At 52.7% G+C, this 16,111-nt stretch overlaps 1 protein-coding gene across 2 annotated transcripts in view; it reads right to left on the bottom strand.

Moving 5' to 3' along the window:
• Nucleotides 1-4,827: 4,827 nt before the first annotated feature.
• Nucleotides 4,828-16,111, bottom strand: part of Stum (stum, mechanosensory transduction mediator homolog) — a 48,378-nt gene continuing 37,094 nt past the window's right edge. Inside the window, exons 2-3 of one of the 2 annotated variants that reach the window (XM_059280875.1) lie at nt 11,156-11,335; nt 4,828-8,808 (exon numbers count right to left, since the gene is read on the bottom strand). In XM_059280875.1, coding sequence (XP_059136858.1) covers nt 8,648-8,808; nt 11,156-11,335 — 341 coding nt within the window. In that variant the 3' untranslated portion in view covers nt 4,828-8,647. The remainder of the gene's footprint in view (nt 8,809-11,155; nt 11,336-16,111) is intronic. The other variant, XM_059280877.1, reaches the window with a different exon arrangement.

Raw genomic sequence — 16,111 nt, 5'->3', positions numbered from 1 at the left:
ACATTTAGAATCCTAATGTCCCCTTGATGGATTATTGCTTTAATTTGAAGTCTGTTTTGTCAGATTTTAGAAGACCTTTTGCATTCTTCTATGTTCGTCTATGATGTATTTATTTCCTTTCATCAGTAAACGTGGTAAGTTCCCTAGGTCTCCGTGCATTGACCAATGAAGATGTTGACTGGGCTGTAGATGACACTCTGCCAGCCCCTCCTTGTTTTAGAAGATCCCTCATGATGGCCAACAGCCAGCTCTAAGTCCTGACGGCTCACACCCAGATGCACATTTATGGAAGACATCATTTCAACATGTATCTCACACACATTTCCCTTGCCAGCCAGTCCAGCTGTCAAGAAAGCAAATGGGTTCCCACTGTGCACCATTTGGGTCCCAGGACTCTGCTGAGAGTACACATCCCTGGCTCCAAGGGACCCGGTGAGCAGAGAGAACTTTGGATCAGCCCCCTAGGAGATGGGAAGATGGCCTTCAGAATGGAAAGATCAGCAGCCGAGGTTGGAGGGAGAGAAGGATGGAAGTGTTTAGAGCAGTTGGAGATCTGTCTAGTTACAGAAATGGAACACATGGGAACTTGAGAAGCCACCAGAAAGGTCACATGAATGTTTATTACATAGAAAAGAGGAAAAAGAAGATTTCCAAAACCGTATTTCCAAGAATTAAAAAAAAAAACAAACAACAAAAACAAAACACAAATTAGAATGCCAAAGAAATGCCATGCTTTGTATATTTATAACAGGATTGCATGTGTATGTACACATATGTATATGGAGATATGTACACGGGCTTTGTTGTTGTGGGTGGTTCTCCATCACATGGACAGTAGCATTGCTGGAAGGAAGGGGTTCAAAGCCGGCAGGAAGCTGGAGAAGCAGGAGCTCTGCTCAGCTCTGTGGAATCCTGTGGACCCCGGACCGAGACTTGCGGGGGGGGGGGGGGGGGGGGGGAGTGGTGTCAAGCCTGAGAACACTGGGAAAATTTAGCCAAAGTCAGACCTGGGCCCCAGTTTCAGCCAGGCAAGTCTAGAATCTTCCCTAGGGCTGAGATATTCCAAGTAGTCTCCAATCTTTGGAATGGGCTGGCAATGCCCCCCTGGCTGGAGCGAGGCATGTGGGCTGGCTCCCTGTGAGTAGGGGTGAGAGAAGAAAGCCCTGGATATCGTCAGAGAACAGGAAAAATGTACAGTGGTTAATTTAACAGAGACAAGAGACCCAAACGAAGCCAACGGCGACACCAAAACAGTAATTCACAACCCAGCACTTGCCGTAATTCAGCGACAGTGCCAGGGTCTCCCTTTTGTGTGTCGTTGAAACCAAAACAGCAGCCTGTGCCACGGTATCCAGCTGTGCCTGTGAGAAGGCCAGCCACAGCTCCACAAAAGCCTGCAGAAGTTTGTCACAAGCCCATCATCTCTCTCTGCTCAGATCTTCCCTCCTCCTCTGCTCCTCGCCGGCTCCTTCAGAAAATGAAAGTCCTGTCTGAAGTCCCAGAAAAGCCTCAGGAATTGGTCACCGCCTCTTCTCACCTCTCGCACATCAGACCACCCTGCAGCCCCCGGACTTCAGTGGATCTGGATTTGGTGCCATGGGGATACCGAGCCCAGAAGAGAGAGGAACCCGGTGTGCGTAGGGGATGGAGTTGGGGGGAGGGGCGGGGGGGGGGGGCTGACTGGGGTGAGGACAGCAATGATACAGCTTTTCTGAGTTGTCACCCATGCTGGGGTGGGGCTTTTCTGTGACATAGCTTACCAAGAGTCACCCATGCTCCTGTAAGTAACCCCATAAACTCACTGGGTCCCAGATTTAACTTTGGTGGAATCCTTTCTTTAGACCTTTGGTAACCTATCTGGGGCAAAGAGACACTTCTCTGTGTTTCCCCAGGAAAGGTCACTTGCCCTGCAGGGAGGAGGGTTGTGGCATGTTGGACTAGTGTTTGTTTTGCCAAGAAGAGTCTGGGCTCTCCCAGCTCTGGGGCTGCCAGCCTTTGTGAGTAGTAAGGTCAACATGCCTCCCCTGCCTGGGTGGGCCTGGGTTCTCTAAACCCTTGGCTTTGGCAGGATTGGGGAAATAAAGGGCTGGCTTTATTCCTATACTGTAGAGAACAAGGCAGATAGAGGGACATGGGTGACGCTAGACCATAGTCACCCCGAGACATGAAGGGTACTCGGGACCACCATGGTTGGGATACATTCTGTCATGGTGCATCATGGGATTGAGGCTGGGTTGTGCTCTGAGTGGAATCATACCCTGCCTCTGTGAAGCCAGTAACATTCAAAAGCTTTCAAAAGCCGACAGGAAGAGGAGGAAGACTGTAGACCCTGAGCCTCCCCTCACCACTCACCTATTCACAACACTATGTCACTGCCGCTACCCAAGATGACCTCCATGTCCCCGACAACCTAGGCACAGAACTCTCTGGAAGGATACAGAGCAGCTGGTCCTTGAAGAAAGGGTCTCCCCAGCCTTGCTGTCACTGGTGGAAGCTGGGTACTGCAGGGATGTGGAGTGAAGGGTATCTTTCATCTGAGCTCAGGACCTGAGCACTTTTAGCACTGAAGGAACATTTGCTAACTGCAGAACCCCACAGCTGGGCCAGTGGACCCCACCCCCGGCCCACAAATGGTGTCCTGGCTTCCTGCCTCCACTAGGGGGAGACCTTGGTCTGCATTGGGCACACTTCTGCCCTGGAGTAAGTGATGGCGGTGTTCTCTAAGCCCAAAGCCTCCCAAACCACAGAGGAGGCCAGCCTCTGGGAAGCCATGACTAGGGAGGCTGGGGGGTTCCCAAAGCTCCCCTCGGATCCCTACAGTGGAGCTAGAACATGATCCAGAGGGTGTGAGAAAGACCTGCCGGGAGCGTTACCACTAACAGAGCACTACATTTCTGCATCCCCAGCATGCTGTACATGGCCCCAGCTTTCTTCACGTGGGTCCTTAAGAAGGACGCACATCACTAAGGACTGGATGGCCCACTCCCACCTCATGTAAGCTGGAGGCATGTGTTAAGGTGGCCCACCCGCCCAGCCAGGAAGAGACCAGCTAAAGAGAAAGACGGCTGTGTTTTGCATCTTAAGGAAAAAGGACCAGCCATTCAGCTTCACTTTGCCCCTTCAGAAACCTTAGACCTTTGGGGGGGATTTTTTTGGTCTTGGGGTTTCAGCCACTGTATGTTGGCCTTAGACCCAGTGTTTGAGATGTAAAGATGGTTTTTCTTTTGCACATCTTGATCCTTTTCTGTTTGGGGGACATGCTGGGTCTCCTTTAGCTGAGCTCTCCTCTCTGCTCCCCAGCCCCCAGCATCCTACACCCCACGATTTTATCATGCATCAGTGCAGCATTGGTCCTGTGAGGGAACGCAGGGACTGGATCCCATGAGCTAGGCAGCTCTCAGTACCAACTGTCTCCAGCTGCCATCTGCTCCCACCCTCCATCAGGGGCCCGCAGAAGCCAGGGGGTATGGCTTTGAGGGCAGATGAGGTCAAGGACCCAGGAAGGCAGGGGGAAAACCCTGCCCCATCCATCTGAAGAGGTTCACTATCCCTCCCTGTGACTCCTGAGGGGTGTGTGTCTGGGGGAGATGCCTCCACTCTCCATGGGAAAGCTTAGCTAACCCCCTCTCCACAGGCTGTTCACAGAACCCAGGAGATGAACTGCTCTGGGCAATAGCTGGGCCAGGCCTTCTGTGGGGTTGTGTTCTGGAGGTGGACACAGGTCTGGGGCCTGGAGGCAGGGAGCAGACCATGTCCTTGTCACTTCCTTCTCATCTCTCCAGGGCAGCTGGAGACTTGAACCAGGGCAGCAGCTTGGTCAGACTGAGGCTGGGGGTGGGTGATACCCTTGTGGCCACAGTCCACAATCCACAGGACCCCTGGCCACGGTCCGGAGTCCCCAGTGGTCTCCACAATACACTACATACTGCTGCTTAGTTTTAGCTTGGCAAAACCTAGAACCACATGGGGAATGTCTTAATGAGGAGTTATTCAGATCAGATTGACCGGTGGGCATGTCTGTGGAGGGTTATCTTAATTGTTCATTGAACAATTGTTCATTGAAGTTAGTGGTCCACTCTGATTGTGGGCGGCACCGTTTCACAGTCCTGGACTTAGTGTACATAAAACTAGCTGAGGCGCCAAAGAGCACACGGCACGGACGCATTTGTTTCTCTTGCTCTTGACTGCGCATGTACGACTAGCCGCTTTGAGTCCCCGCATCATGACTCCTCTGCACATCACCTGGATTAGAAGAAGCAAAAATGCAAACAGAAACAAAAGCCCCCTCCCTCCCGCATGCTGCTCTTTGGTCAGCACATTGTATCATGGCGACAGAAAGGAAACCAGGGCTCGGGCTACCCGGCGCCTCTCTGTTGCTCCGGGGTCCCACTGTGGTGGAAAAATGGCCCCTCAGACCACGACGCCACGTCAGTTCCCGGCAGAGTCTCTTTCACCAGGATGCTCTCTGTGTGCCTTTGGTCTCTGCCCCTGCCACTCCTAGCCAGAGAATATTCTTCTGAATTCTTTTTCCAAGGTTGGGACAGCGGCCCTGAGCTATGCCATCCAGGCAGACTCGTCACTGAAGGCCCCTGTAGCCACAAAGCGCTTTCTGGCTGCATGGCCCTGCTTTCTAGATGGCTGGTGTTTAGTAAATGAACTCTGGTCACCTAGATCCAATGGCCAGGCTGGACTATGTGGAGTAATTTAGCCACTGTCCATCATCTGAGAATATACTATATATATACTAAAGCTATTCTAATGGCAATCCTCAGACTCACTATTCTGGGGGACTCCTAAGTCTACCCACATCGGCCGCCTGGAGTGTGGGGGAGTGCCAGGGAGACAGCTTTCCAAGATCACAAACCCCTGTATTAAGTCATCCCACACTGGAACTCACGGTGACACTTGTCACTCTGAAAAGTCCCACTCGAGTCTGGCTCACGTCACGAAACAAGCAATACAAATTGCTGTCTCCTTTTAACGCCCCCAGGAGCCACCCCCAGCCCAAGCCCGGCACATAGACGCCTCCCTCACTCTGGGGGCTGCCCTTGCCAAGGCCTTGTCATCACTGGCTATGTGGAGTAAAGGGCCGTGGGATGGCAGCATAGGAGGGCATTGACCCATCGTTTCCCTGTGCCGTGGCTGTCTGGTACAGCTTTGGTACCTGATGTGGCTTCCTTGAGGGCAGTGATCTGCCAGAGTGGTGTCCCAACACAGGAGCTGTAGACACACAGAAGCAACAGAAGGAAACGCAGGAAGAGACAGGACCCTGGTGTTTGAGGTGCAACTTGATCGCACACGGCCCTGGAAGAAACTAATGGGTAGACACAGGGTAGGACAGGCAAACTAGTCCAGAGTCAGAGCCAGGAGGGAGTAGTCACAGGACTACATCTCTTCATGATGGCGTCAGGGGCCGTCCAGTTTGGGGGCCTGCTCCCAAAGACTGCGATTAAGAAGCCTGGCAGGGGGCTGGAACCCCAGGGCCATGGGAGCTGCTTCCCAAGAGCCTCCATCCACCAAGGCAGTGGGTGGACAGCTCCTTTCCTTAGCCCTGGCCAGGCTGTGACAGAGCCTCTGTTAGATAAGGAAAGATTCTCCAAGAGGGACCCAATGATGGCTCAGGGCCAGTGTGGCTGGGAACTGAGCTCTGGGCCTGTCCCACATGTTAGCGCTTCCTACGTTAGAACGAGGATGAAGGGGGATGCAAACAGCCACACCATCGCTGTAACTTCGGGCCGCCTTTCTCTTCATCAGACTGGTGCCCGCAAACCTTCAGTTGGTCTCCCCTACTAACGATCTAGCTCTGTACTGGTACATCACTCCCAGGTTTGCCGCTTAAAGGGCCACCAAGGTCCACACGTCGTGACACCAACTCCAGCCTCGCAACGCATCCTCTTGCAGCCCGTATGAATTCCAGGTCGAAGTCCTCAACCTCACGAGGTTGCTCTTCTCACACTTCAAATGCAGACGAGTCTCCAATGTCCCCCAGGACTTGCTCGGGAGACCAGAGCGGGCAAGGCTATTTACATTTCGTGGGTCCCAAGCCATCTGACTATTCACGGGACTCTCTAGAGATAGTCGCATGCTCGGCAGTGGGTGGGAAGCCCAGACTCAGCTCGGGTGTTAGGAAATAGCAATGAATGGATGCCGTCACCTTCCTCAAACTGAACCATCTGGATTCGGAAACACGTGGATGTCAGAAGGAGAGGGGACCAGAAACAATAGTAAATACATCCAAGAAGGCTGTTGGTCTGCAGCCACTGACAACTCAGTCTGGTCATTTTGCATATAAACATCTGGAATTCTAGCAACACCATCTCAGAGGTGGAGCCAGTGCCACCCTTGCCTCTGGGAAGCAAAGGTCACACGCACACACCCAGCGACTAAAAGGCTAGGGCGTCATCAGACACCTGTGGGGACCCAAGGGCCTTTCTACACTGGGCTACCACCTGGCTACCTTGCAACCTCCACCCTGATACTGCCCCCAGGAGACCACAGAGCAGATACAGGGAACCACACGGTTGAGTGAGGGGGTGAGGGCCCAGGAGAAATGTTCCATGAAGTCCTAATGCCTGGAAGAGTGCCTGATCACCTGCACGGGGTCTACAGCAGCCCACCCTGGCAGGCCGGGGTGAGTGGGCAGTTGGAGTAGCGTGCCCAGCATCCCTGGTGCTTGGTCAATTTCCTGCCTCTAGCCCAGTCCTGAAGTTCTGGCCCTGTTCTTCCTGTGCCCTCTGGAGCAGAGGGAGAAGTTGGCCTCAGAGCCTGCTGAGAAAAGCAGGTGTGTTTTTCAAAATAAATAATATGTTTTGAAATACTCCCTTTCTACCCCAATCTGAGAGGTGGCAGAAGAGAACATGGGAAGGTCCTTGTGCCCGGAGTCACCTGGTGCGGCCCTCACAGGACCCTGGACTTCCCTGGCAGGTCCTGGAGGCTCACAGCTGCTGTGGGATACCCTGATCCTTGTACCCTGTGAGGAAGGAGAAGAGGAGAGGCAGTTAGGGGACACCCCCTTTGGGATTTGTCTAACATGGCCCCGGACCAGAATATACTAACGGGACCTTGTTTACAATATGAGGACCTTATTTGTACAGTGAGCAGCAAAAACCTATTTACAGGCAAGGCTACATAGGAGGGAAGAGGGAAGAGGGAAGGAGAGATGGAGGAAAGAAGGGAAGAAAGGATGAGGTTGGCCATCCAAGAAGGGAACGACTGTCTGACATTTGTTCAACCAGCTGCATGGCTGGGACAGGAACGGGGCCGGAGCACACTGCGTCTTCAGAGCATTGTTGCTAATCGTGAGATTTTTGTTTTCCCGTATCAGAGATGAAACCCAGGCCCTCATAGGCACTGACTAGTGCTTCTCCCCTGGCTGTATCCACATCCCTCCCTGGGAAAGTTGGAGCACTGATGATGTGAGGGAATTGTTGCTAATCTGATCGGGTGAGATTACAGGAGCTGAGGCAGCAGGGAAGGGGGTGCTAGGCTGTGACTCTGCCAGCCAGTTACCTCGGTCTAAGAAGGAATGCCAGGAGCCCAAGCTGGGTCTCTCTCTGTGTAGTGGGTCTCCTGTCAATCTTAGGTGTTAACAATCCAGTGATGGTTAGGGGCCTGGGGGAAGCAGAGGTGATGAGCGTGGTCCTGAGTGGCCAAAGATGGTGGAGACGTTAGGGACCTGTTATGCTAGGCACTCTCCTTCCCAAAGAAAGGCTACAAACGCAACTAACCATTCACCTATAAAAGGCTGGGTATCTGCAGGAGAGAGGGTGCGCATCTACCAACAGACTCACCTTGGGAGACTGCAGCCGCAGAGAGGCAAGGCAGCAGAGGGAAGAGGAGAGAGAAAGAGAAACAGTCTGAACACAGAAGCCAAAGCACTGGCAATGTAAGGTGAGGGGGGTACTCTACCAAAGACCCCGCCAAGACAGGGCTTCAGCCAACGTGGGCTTGGTCCTTCCAGTGAGCAGCCACTGTGGCCAGCTCTGCCGGTTGACTGCACCACATTGTCCTGCCCCCGGCTGCCTAGTGCCGCCTCCAGCCATTCTCACACCTCTGCTCACCGCCTGACTTTCTGCCTTCTTCACTCCCCCGCTCCCAGCCCATGCTCTCAGGGTGCATTCTGGGCGGTTTAGAAGAGGGACAGGTACAGAGAAGGCAGATGTGACCGACAAACTAAAGAGGCCGCAGTGACCTGCCCTGGTCCCAGCCCCGCTCTGTCTGGGCTACACTATTAGTCCTTTCCACGGACCGGACCCACAGTATAACGCCTGCTGCTTTGGGAAAGACCTGAGAATGGAAAACATCTTGGAGACATCTCAGATCGATTGGTAATGACTGCCCAGAGCCTTATGCCGAGACAAATGTCACAAATGATTATCAGTGTCTGATGTGGACGTAGCCATAGAAAGAGCAGCCAGGAGAGCTACCAGAAAGTAGTGACTAGCAATCAAAACAGGCTGCTATGACTGTTGCCGCTCGCTGTTAACATAGACGGAGCATCGATGTTCAGCCGACTCTGATTCTTCTCAGAAGTTTTTATTTGATACTGTGTTTGCTGGTGGCCAAGGTGCCATGGAAACCCAACCTGTGTTCATATGTGAGTGATGCCAGAGGAACAACCCTCTAGCCAGCTGTTCCTGGGACAAAGTCAGTTGCAGCTGTTCCCTTCTAAGGGGCTATTCCAAGACCCCCTCCTCAAACATGGCTGCTTAGTGCAAGACCAGCCCATCTCATGGGAGGGGGGCATCCACCTTTTGAGAAGAAGTGAAAAGGCCGTGGCTGTTGAGATCGGTGGGTGCATCTGGCAGTCTGCAAAGAGAAGGCAGGAACCGATTTTCTTCTGCAGCCCCCCCAAATCATGGTGAAAATTTGGTGCCAAGACAAAATCCCTGGATACATCTCAGATACCCAAGGGGCCGACAAACCCACAAGGGAGCCAAGAGGGTGAGAAGGGAGAGCTGGGCTGGAGGCCCTGACATCTGTACGTCCTGCAGCCAGATTATACACCAGCCCACAGAGTTCCAGCCAAGCCAGCAGCAGCCTGAGAGACAGGCAGGCAAGGAGGGCCTGGACCCCCATCAACACATCTTGGGGTCTATGTTATCTCATCTAGGGCTAACAAGAGTGCTCTTAAACTTATGGTTTTGGTCTAGACCCCTGTTCCTGGGGATTAAGGAGGACCAGAGACAAGCATGAAAGATTACTGACTTACAGTGGTTCAACTCACGGCATTTCAAGTTTAAGATGTGTTACTTGGGGTCCTGAACTCATTTTGACATGGTAGTCCTGGCATGTGATGGGTTCAATGGGCAGTAATCAGAGGCAGGCCAAAGAGCATCTTGGATGCAGGAAGCTCTGGGGCTAAGATTTGGCATCAACACACATTTATGGAGACCTCGTCTGGCACATATTCCTTACTGCCATGGCAGACCTGGAATATCCCCCGAAGGCCCAGATATGAAGGTCGGCCCCCTAATGGGAAGTCTTTGGCTTACTTGATGCATTCCCTTGAAGGGGATCTGGAGACTCTCATTTCTTCTCTTTCTTTCCCCTCCCAAGGTATGAAGTGAGTGGCTTTTGTCCTGCCATGAAGAGCTATCTGGTCACAACTCAGAGTAACAAGGCCAACCAAGCCTCGATCGAGTCTTCTAAAACTCAGGGTGATGGAACTCATTTTCTCGATAGGTTGACTTATCCCAGGTGTGTTAGGATAACAGGAAGCTGACTAACACTCTTATTGGAGTCCCAACACTGCTGACCGATGCCTGTTTAAGAAGCAGACAAGCCAGTGGTGTGAGGCTGATATAGGCTTCCCAGGTCTTCTAGAGTAGCCATACTACCTAGGGTCTAACTGGGAATGGGATCTGGGGCCTGCAGACGTCCCACGAGTCCCTGGGGAAGTGGCCTAGTGGCCCCTGGGAAGTCAACAGTGGGAGTGAGACTCAGTGGAGGGGTCATCAGATTCGGGGGGAGCGGTACAGTTCACCTCGATGAGGCTCTTCCCAGCAGAAAGGGGTGTTCCCCTCACTGCCGCCTGGTGCGCCTCCCCTGGCTCCACCTACGGGACATCCAGATGGTCCAGCCCACTGACTTCCTCTCTCAATTCTGGGAAGACCTGCTATTAAATCTGGCACCCTGGGTACACTGAGCCCCACTAGGCTCTGACACTTGAACCTTCTCTGGTGGGGTGATATAATTAGCTACTGACTCTGGTCCTAGCGTTGTGTGTGCCTGAGTTTCCTGTGTCGTCCAAAGAATTGCTGAGGCTAAGTAAGTTCTGGATCGTTCTAGACTATTCTAGGTCATTCTATGGCCTCTGGTCTTGGCTTCTCCTCCTGCCTCTAGGGTCCTCCCCTGGCACAGCTCCACTACGCTGGCAATTCAACCTGTGAACCAGAGAGGAGCAGCCTGTGGGGAGAGGGTACAAAGAACAAAGCGGCTGAGGAGATGTGGCCCCAGTCACTGAGGCCCTCCGCCCCGTGGGGTAGGAACAGGAGTGGAGGTACAGGGAAGCAGCTGTTCAGGGAGGTGATGTCTGATTGAAGAGTCTGCCAGGTTATTTTTAAAATGATCATTTGTCTTTGGTAAAATTTGATTTTGAAACTTCATATATTTCCACAAAATGCTTTCATGCCTAAACCGATTTTGCATTAATGATGGATGAATCACTAACGCCTTCAAAGACAGTGAGAAGTTTTGCATCAACCAACCTAGTGAGGAGTCGTTTAGGTCCATGTGTAACACAGTTACGCAGCTTCCTGCGGGTGAAGGCAGTGTGTGGCCTTGCTCTTCCCCTGGAAACTGTGATGCAGACACACAACCATGGGCCAGGAGGCTGACCTCATTCTGAATCCATCAGCTTACCCAGGTTCAGTGGGAGAGCTGCTTCCTTGACAAATGCTGGAGAGGGCCCTCCCTTGGAGACCCCCCTGCAGGGCTGGTGTGGTAGAGAGAGGCCTCTGGCACAGGTGGCCAGGGCACTAGGGTAGAGGAACAGGTGTGCCCTTGGAAGCTGCATCCAAGGATACAGGTGTCTTGGGGGTGAGAGGTCCTGGCCCAAGTGTAGTCATCCTATTCCTCCTAGGCTCCTCCTCACTTCTGGCACCCTGGCCAGACCCCGCCCCGCTCTGCCCTCAACACACCAGCCATTACTCACTGGCAAGGATGACCATGTCCATGCCCCAGAAGATGCTCATGATCCAGCCCACCATAACGATGGCCGTGAGCACCTGAATTAGGGCCGCAGCGATATTCAGCCAGAAGACGCAGCACACGTGCCTGTCTGGGAGGTCAGTGCGGGCCCCACACAGCACGGTGAAGGCCGAGACGAAGGTACCTGGGAGAGGCCAGAGGGACAGCTTCAGGGGAGACTGCAAAGCTACCAACCTACCCCCCACTGCTCAGCCTCCAGTGCTCCAGGAGAAGCGGGGGATTTCCCACACTCTGTCCTCTGGGGCTCTGTCCTGCTCAGGTCCTAGCCACTGTGTGTCTCCAAAGAGATTAGGAGGCGGTATGACTTGGGGGGGGGGGGGCACTAGGGCCCAGGGCCAAGCTTGTGGCTTCTGGAAAGCAGGAGTCATTGGGTGACCCAGAAGTCAGTCTCAGAGAGATGGAGATGGAGAGCCAGGAAGTAACCTCAGCCCACGAGATGATTGCTAGGAGACAGGACGGGGACCTGGGACCTGGTGTGCAGGACTGCAGCCTGTCTCAGAGCGTCCCTGTTGTTCCCACAACCACTCCAGCCCACAGGGGAGGGGTGTAGGAGGAAGGGCCACCTGGGGGTTTATTCCCTTCCTTTCCCTCTTCCTGTTCCCCTTCCTGCTTCCCCTCCCCATCTCTCCCCTCCTCTTCCCTTCCTTTCCCTCCCCTCCCCTTCCCTTCCTTTCCCTCTTCCTGTTCCCCTTCCCGTTTCCCCTCCCCTTCCCTCCCCTCCCCTCTCCTTCCCTTCCTTCCCCTTCCCCCTCCCGTCTCCTCCCCTTCCCTTCCCCCTTTCCAGCTCCCTCTCACCCCTGTAGAAGACATTGCTGCTTACTGAGCTTTGCTTGGCTGTAGATCTTCACTGATGTGACCTCTGAGCTCCCCTCACCCCACCCCCCACCCCCCCCCCCCGCCCCCCTGCCAGAGGACTCTGCCTGTTCTCCCTATAACTGTTCCCTGGGGGCTCTCACAACAATTACCACAGGCTTAGAGGCTTCCACAACACAAAAGCATCCTTCCTCTGCTTTGGAGGTCAGGACAGTCTGAATGGGCCTTCGGGGCTAGTGTGGGGATACCATTTCCTGTTGCCCCAGCTTCTAGAAGCTGCCTGTGGTCTTGGCTCATGGCCCCTTGCTCCGTGGCTAGAGCTGGCGGCTTAGTGCCCTTTCCTTGATCTGCTCTGTCCTCTCATCCCTGAATGCTGGTCCTGCTGCCTGCCTTCTGTGAGGACACACTTGGATAATCACATCTCTGGAGACCCCCTGCTTCATCTTGCCTCAGAGTCCCTTTCATCACGTAAGTTCACATAGTCACAGGTGTAGGGATTAGGACACAAACATCTTTGGGGGCAGGTATTCAGCTTTCCACTTTATCTTACTTATGGAGACTCAGGAATTAAGTATGTTACTCAAGGTCACAATCACAAGCTGACCCCACACTGACCCCAAGGGTCCATGACCTGTCAAAAGCAGGCCAGGATCTAAATTAAGACATTTGGGAAATTGGCCCATTGACTGGTGACCATTCTCATGACCCCAATTCTCTCTGTTCCTGCCCTGGAGGACACTGAGAGAGTCCATCCACTTCCTGCTGAACTTGGTTTCTAGCCCCCCTTTCCAGCTTGCTGGCTCGTACTCGTTTTGGGACACAGGCTTTACTCTGGCCTGCCCTGATGCCTAAGATCAAGGCTATGGGCAACTGAGTCCTGCTGCTGATTTCTCATCCTGACCCTCTCCATACTCCTCCTCACCTGAACGGCCTCCCCAACGAAGGCCCCGTCCCATCTCACCATCTCCTTTACTTTCAGATCTCCAACAAGGGAGTACCTCTCACCCAGTAGGTGGTCTGTGGGGGCCACAGAAGAAACCTTGCACTGAGTATCTTCAAACTCTAGCACCGCCTTTAGCACTTGTTACAGACACGGTACCCAGGCTCCCCAACACCCCTGAATACCTGAAGTGCTCAGGGCTCTGCATTTCCAAACAACTCCCTCTACCCCATCCTGAGGAAGGATGGAGGAGCTCAGAACAGCATGACAATCAGGAAGCCAACCTCTCACCAGCCACATGGGCCTAGCCCAGACCATGGCAGTCCCATGGGAGCTGCAAAACCAAGCTCTTGTCTTCACCGAATGGACAGTCCAGCGGGGACACCCAGCAGCTGAGGGCTCTCCCTTCCGGGTGATGAGGCGAGGTTACCCCTTGCAAGTCTGTGTAGGCTGCCTCTAGTACTAACTCCGTCCTGCCCCTGTAGTCTGTAGGGCCTCAGAGATTCATACTCCCCTGGGGAGATTGGTGGCCTGTGCAGAGTTACAGAAGGGAAGGTGAGCACCTTGGTAGAGAGAGGAAGGTGAGTTTAGACAGCACTGGAGCAGCAGTGGCGACATGGGCTGAGATGAAGGTGAGGACTAGCTGGGTCACTGTGGAGGACTCTGAATTTGGGGATAAGTTCTACCCAGCCTGCAGAAAGCAGAGCTCCGGGGACCTGTGAGCAGAAGAGGGATGTGGTGGGAATGGAGCCTTAAGGGAGAGAATCTGACTGCAGGTGCTGGTGGGTTTGAATGTCCCTGGAAGGAGAATGCAACCTCTGAGAAGTGACAGGCACATGGGGGACTTAAGAAGTACATGGCACCATCCCTTGCTGCTGCGGGAGGAGCATGTGGGGGGGGGGGACTGGAGTCGAACACAAGCTGACAGCATTGCACAAGAGAACCTGCAGATGTAAAAAGATGGTGGGAGGGGAACTCAAATGCGTGGGGGAAATATTAAGTGAAAATAACACAGATGCCATTACTTGCAGAGCTAGAGGGCTGAGCACACGCTACCCCCTCTCTACCTACGCTGCTGCTGCTTTTTTTTTTTTTTTTAACATTTATTTATTTATTAGAGGGAGACACACATGCCACTGCATGTGTTTAGAGATCAGAGGACAATGTGCAAGAATCAGTTCTCTCCTTGTACCATGTCAATTCCAGGGATCGAACTCAGGCCTACAGGCTTCATGACAGGCACCTCCGCACACACACAAACATGAAAGCATGTATATGTACACACACACAAAATGGAGAAGGCTTTTTTTTTTACACAGAGTCTCATGTAGTGAGGCTGCCCCTGAAACCCTGGCCACCCAGTCTACTTCACAAGTGCTGGGATTACAGGTATGTGTTACCATGCCCAGCTAAAAACTTTATCCATAATGATATTCATAGATCCACGAGTCACCCCACCCATTGTCGCTCACTGTGGGCTTTTGCCAAGGCGTTCTGACCCTCTGTCCCTGTAACTATGGCCTCCCTTCTCTCTTCCTGCCAAGGAAAACATCTCTAAAACAGGAATTCTTCCCCCCACAGGATATAATATATAGCCCAGGCTACCAATTCGAAATCTTGGCCTCAGTCTCCCACGTGCTGGGATTTCAGATTTGTCCCATCATGCCCAGCTCTAGTTAGGTATCTGTCATCACTGACAGTAGATGGTAGCTCATCGGAACTGACAGACCACAGGTCTCTGGGAATGCCTGTGGAGTATTATCTTGATTATGTTAGATGATATGGGGAGAGTCATGGTAACTGTGGGTGGGACCATTCCCTGAGCAGAAGGTCTTGGGCTGAATAAAATGGAGAAAGAGTTCAGCAGTAGTTGAGCATGCGCTCATCACTCTGCTTTTGGGCTGCACACGCAATGCTGACCAGCTGCCTCAAGCTCCCGCTGCCTGACTTCACCACCATGAATGTGAGCTAAAATAAGTTCTCTCTCCCTTGAGTTGCTTTGGCCAGGGTATTTTATCACACCAACAGAAAAAGAAACAGAGACAGAATCCAAAGCCGTTTGCACATGAGAACCCTTTGATAAAGGCTCCTGAAGACATGGATTCTGGAGTTCCAGCTCGAGCCCTCGAAGGCACAAGGATGGCTCTGGAAACTACTTCTCTAAAAACATGGAACAGAAGCTAAAATGTAGCTCACTATCATGTGTGAAGTCTTGAGTCCCATCCTCAGCATCAAAATAAACAGAACACAAACATTCCCGCAGCTGACACAGATGGGCAGCTAGGTTTGAGAACACTCACTCTGAGGGATACAGAGATTTGCCTCATAGACATAGCATCAGAAAACTACCCCACCAGACTGTGGAGATGGCTCAGTGGGTAAGAGCATATGCTGTGCAAGCAAGAGGACCTGAGTTTGAATCCCTAGCACCCACAATTCCAGAGTTGGGGGTGGGGTAGGGTGGGAGTGACCAGGATGAAGACAAGCAGACCCCAAGAGCTCTCCAGCCAGCCAGCCTAGAAATGTTGAGTTTCAAGTTCAGTGAGGAACCCAGCTTCAAAAACTAAGATGGAGCCGGGCAGTGTGACATACACCTTTAATCTCAGCACTTGGGAGGCAGAGCCAGGCAGATCTCTGTGAGTTCAAGGCCAGCCTGGTCTACAGAGCAAGCTCCAGGACAGGCACCAAAATTGCACGGAGAAACTCTGTCTGGAAAAAACAAAACAAAACAAAAACAAAAAACAAATGAACAAAAAAACTAAGATGGAGAACAATAGAGGATACCTATCATTTTCCTCTGACCTCTATGTGTACAAGCACCTGCACATATATTTGTGTACACACACACACACACCCCAAAAAAGGAGAAAGAGAGACTCAATCTTATCAATAACTCAAGTGTCAATGGTTTTGCCCTTTTGATCAGTGTGGTAGCCTCTCCATGTCGCAGGGCAGGGCTGCTCTGGGGCCTGGGCCCTGGGCGTGCTGCTTCTGAGGTGACCATGGCACCAACCGGCCCAGAGAAATGATGATAACACACTACCATCCAACACAGGAATCTGTGCTCCGTAGCACCTGGCCTGCAGGCCTCGGCGTGCGTTCCACACACCCTCCCATGGCTGTAATAGTGTTTAGCAGGCAGGCACA

The sequence above is a fragment of the Peromyscus eremicus genome, chromosome 15 (genome assembly GCF_949786415.1).
Source record: "Peromyscus eremicus chromosome 15, PerEre_H2_v1, whole genome shotgun sequence".
NCBI classification, from domain to species: Eukaryota; Metazoa; Chordata; class Mammalia; order Rodentia; family Cricetidae; genus Peromyscus; species Peromyscus eremicus.
Note: the sequence above shows the minus strand (reverse complement) of the source record. Positions and strands in the feature narration are given on the sequence as shown.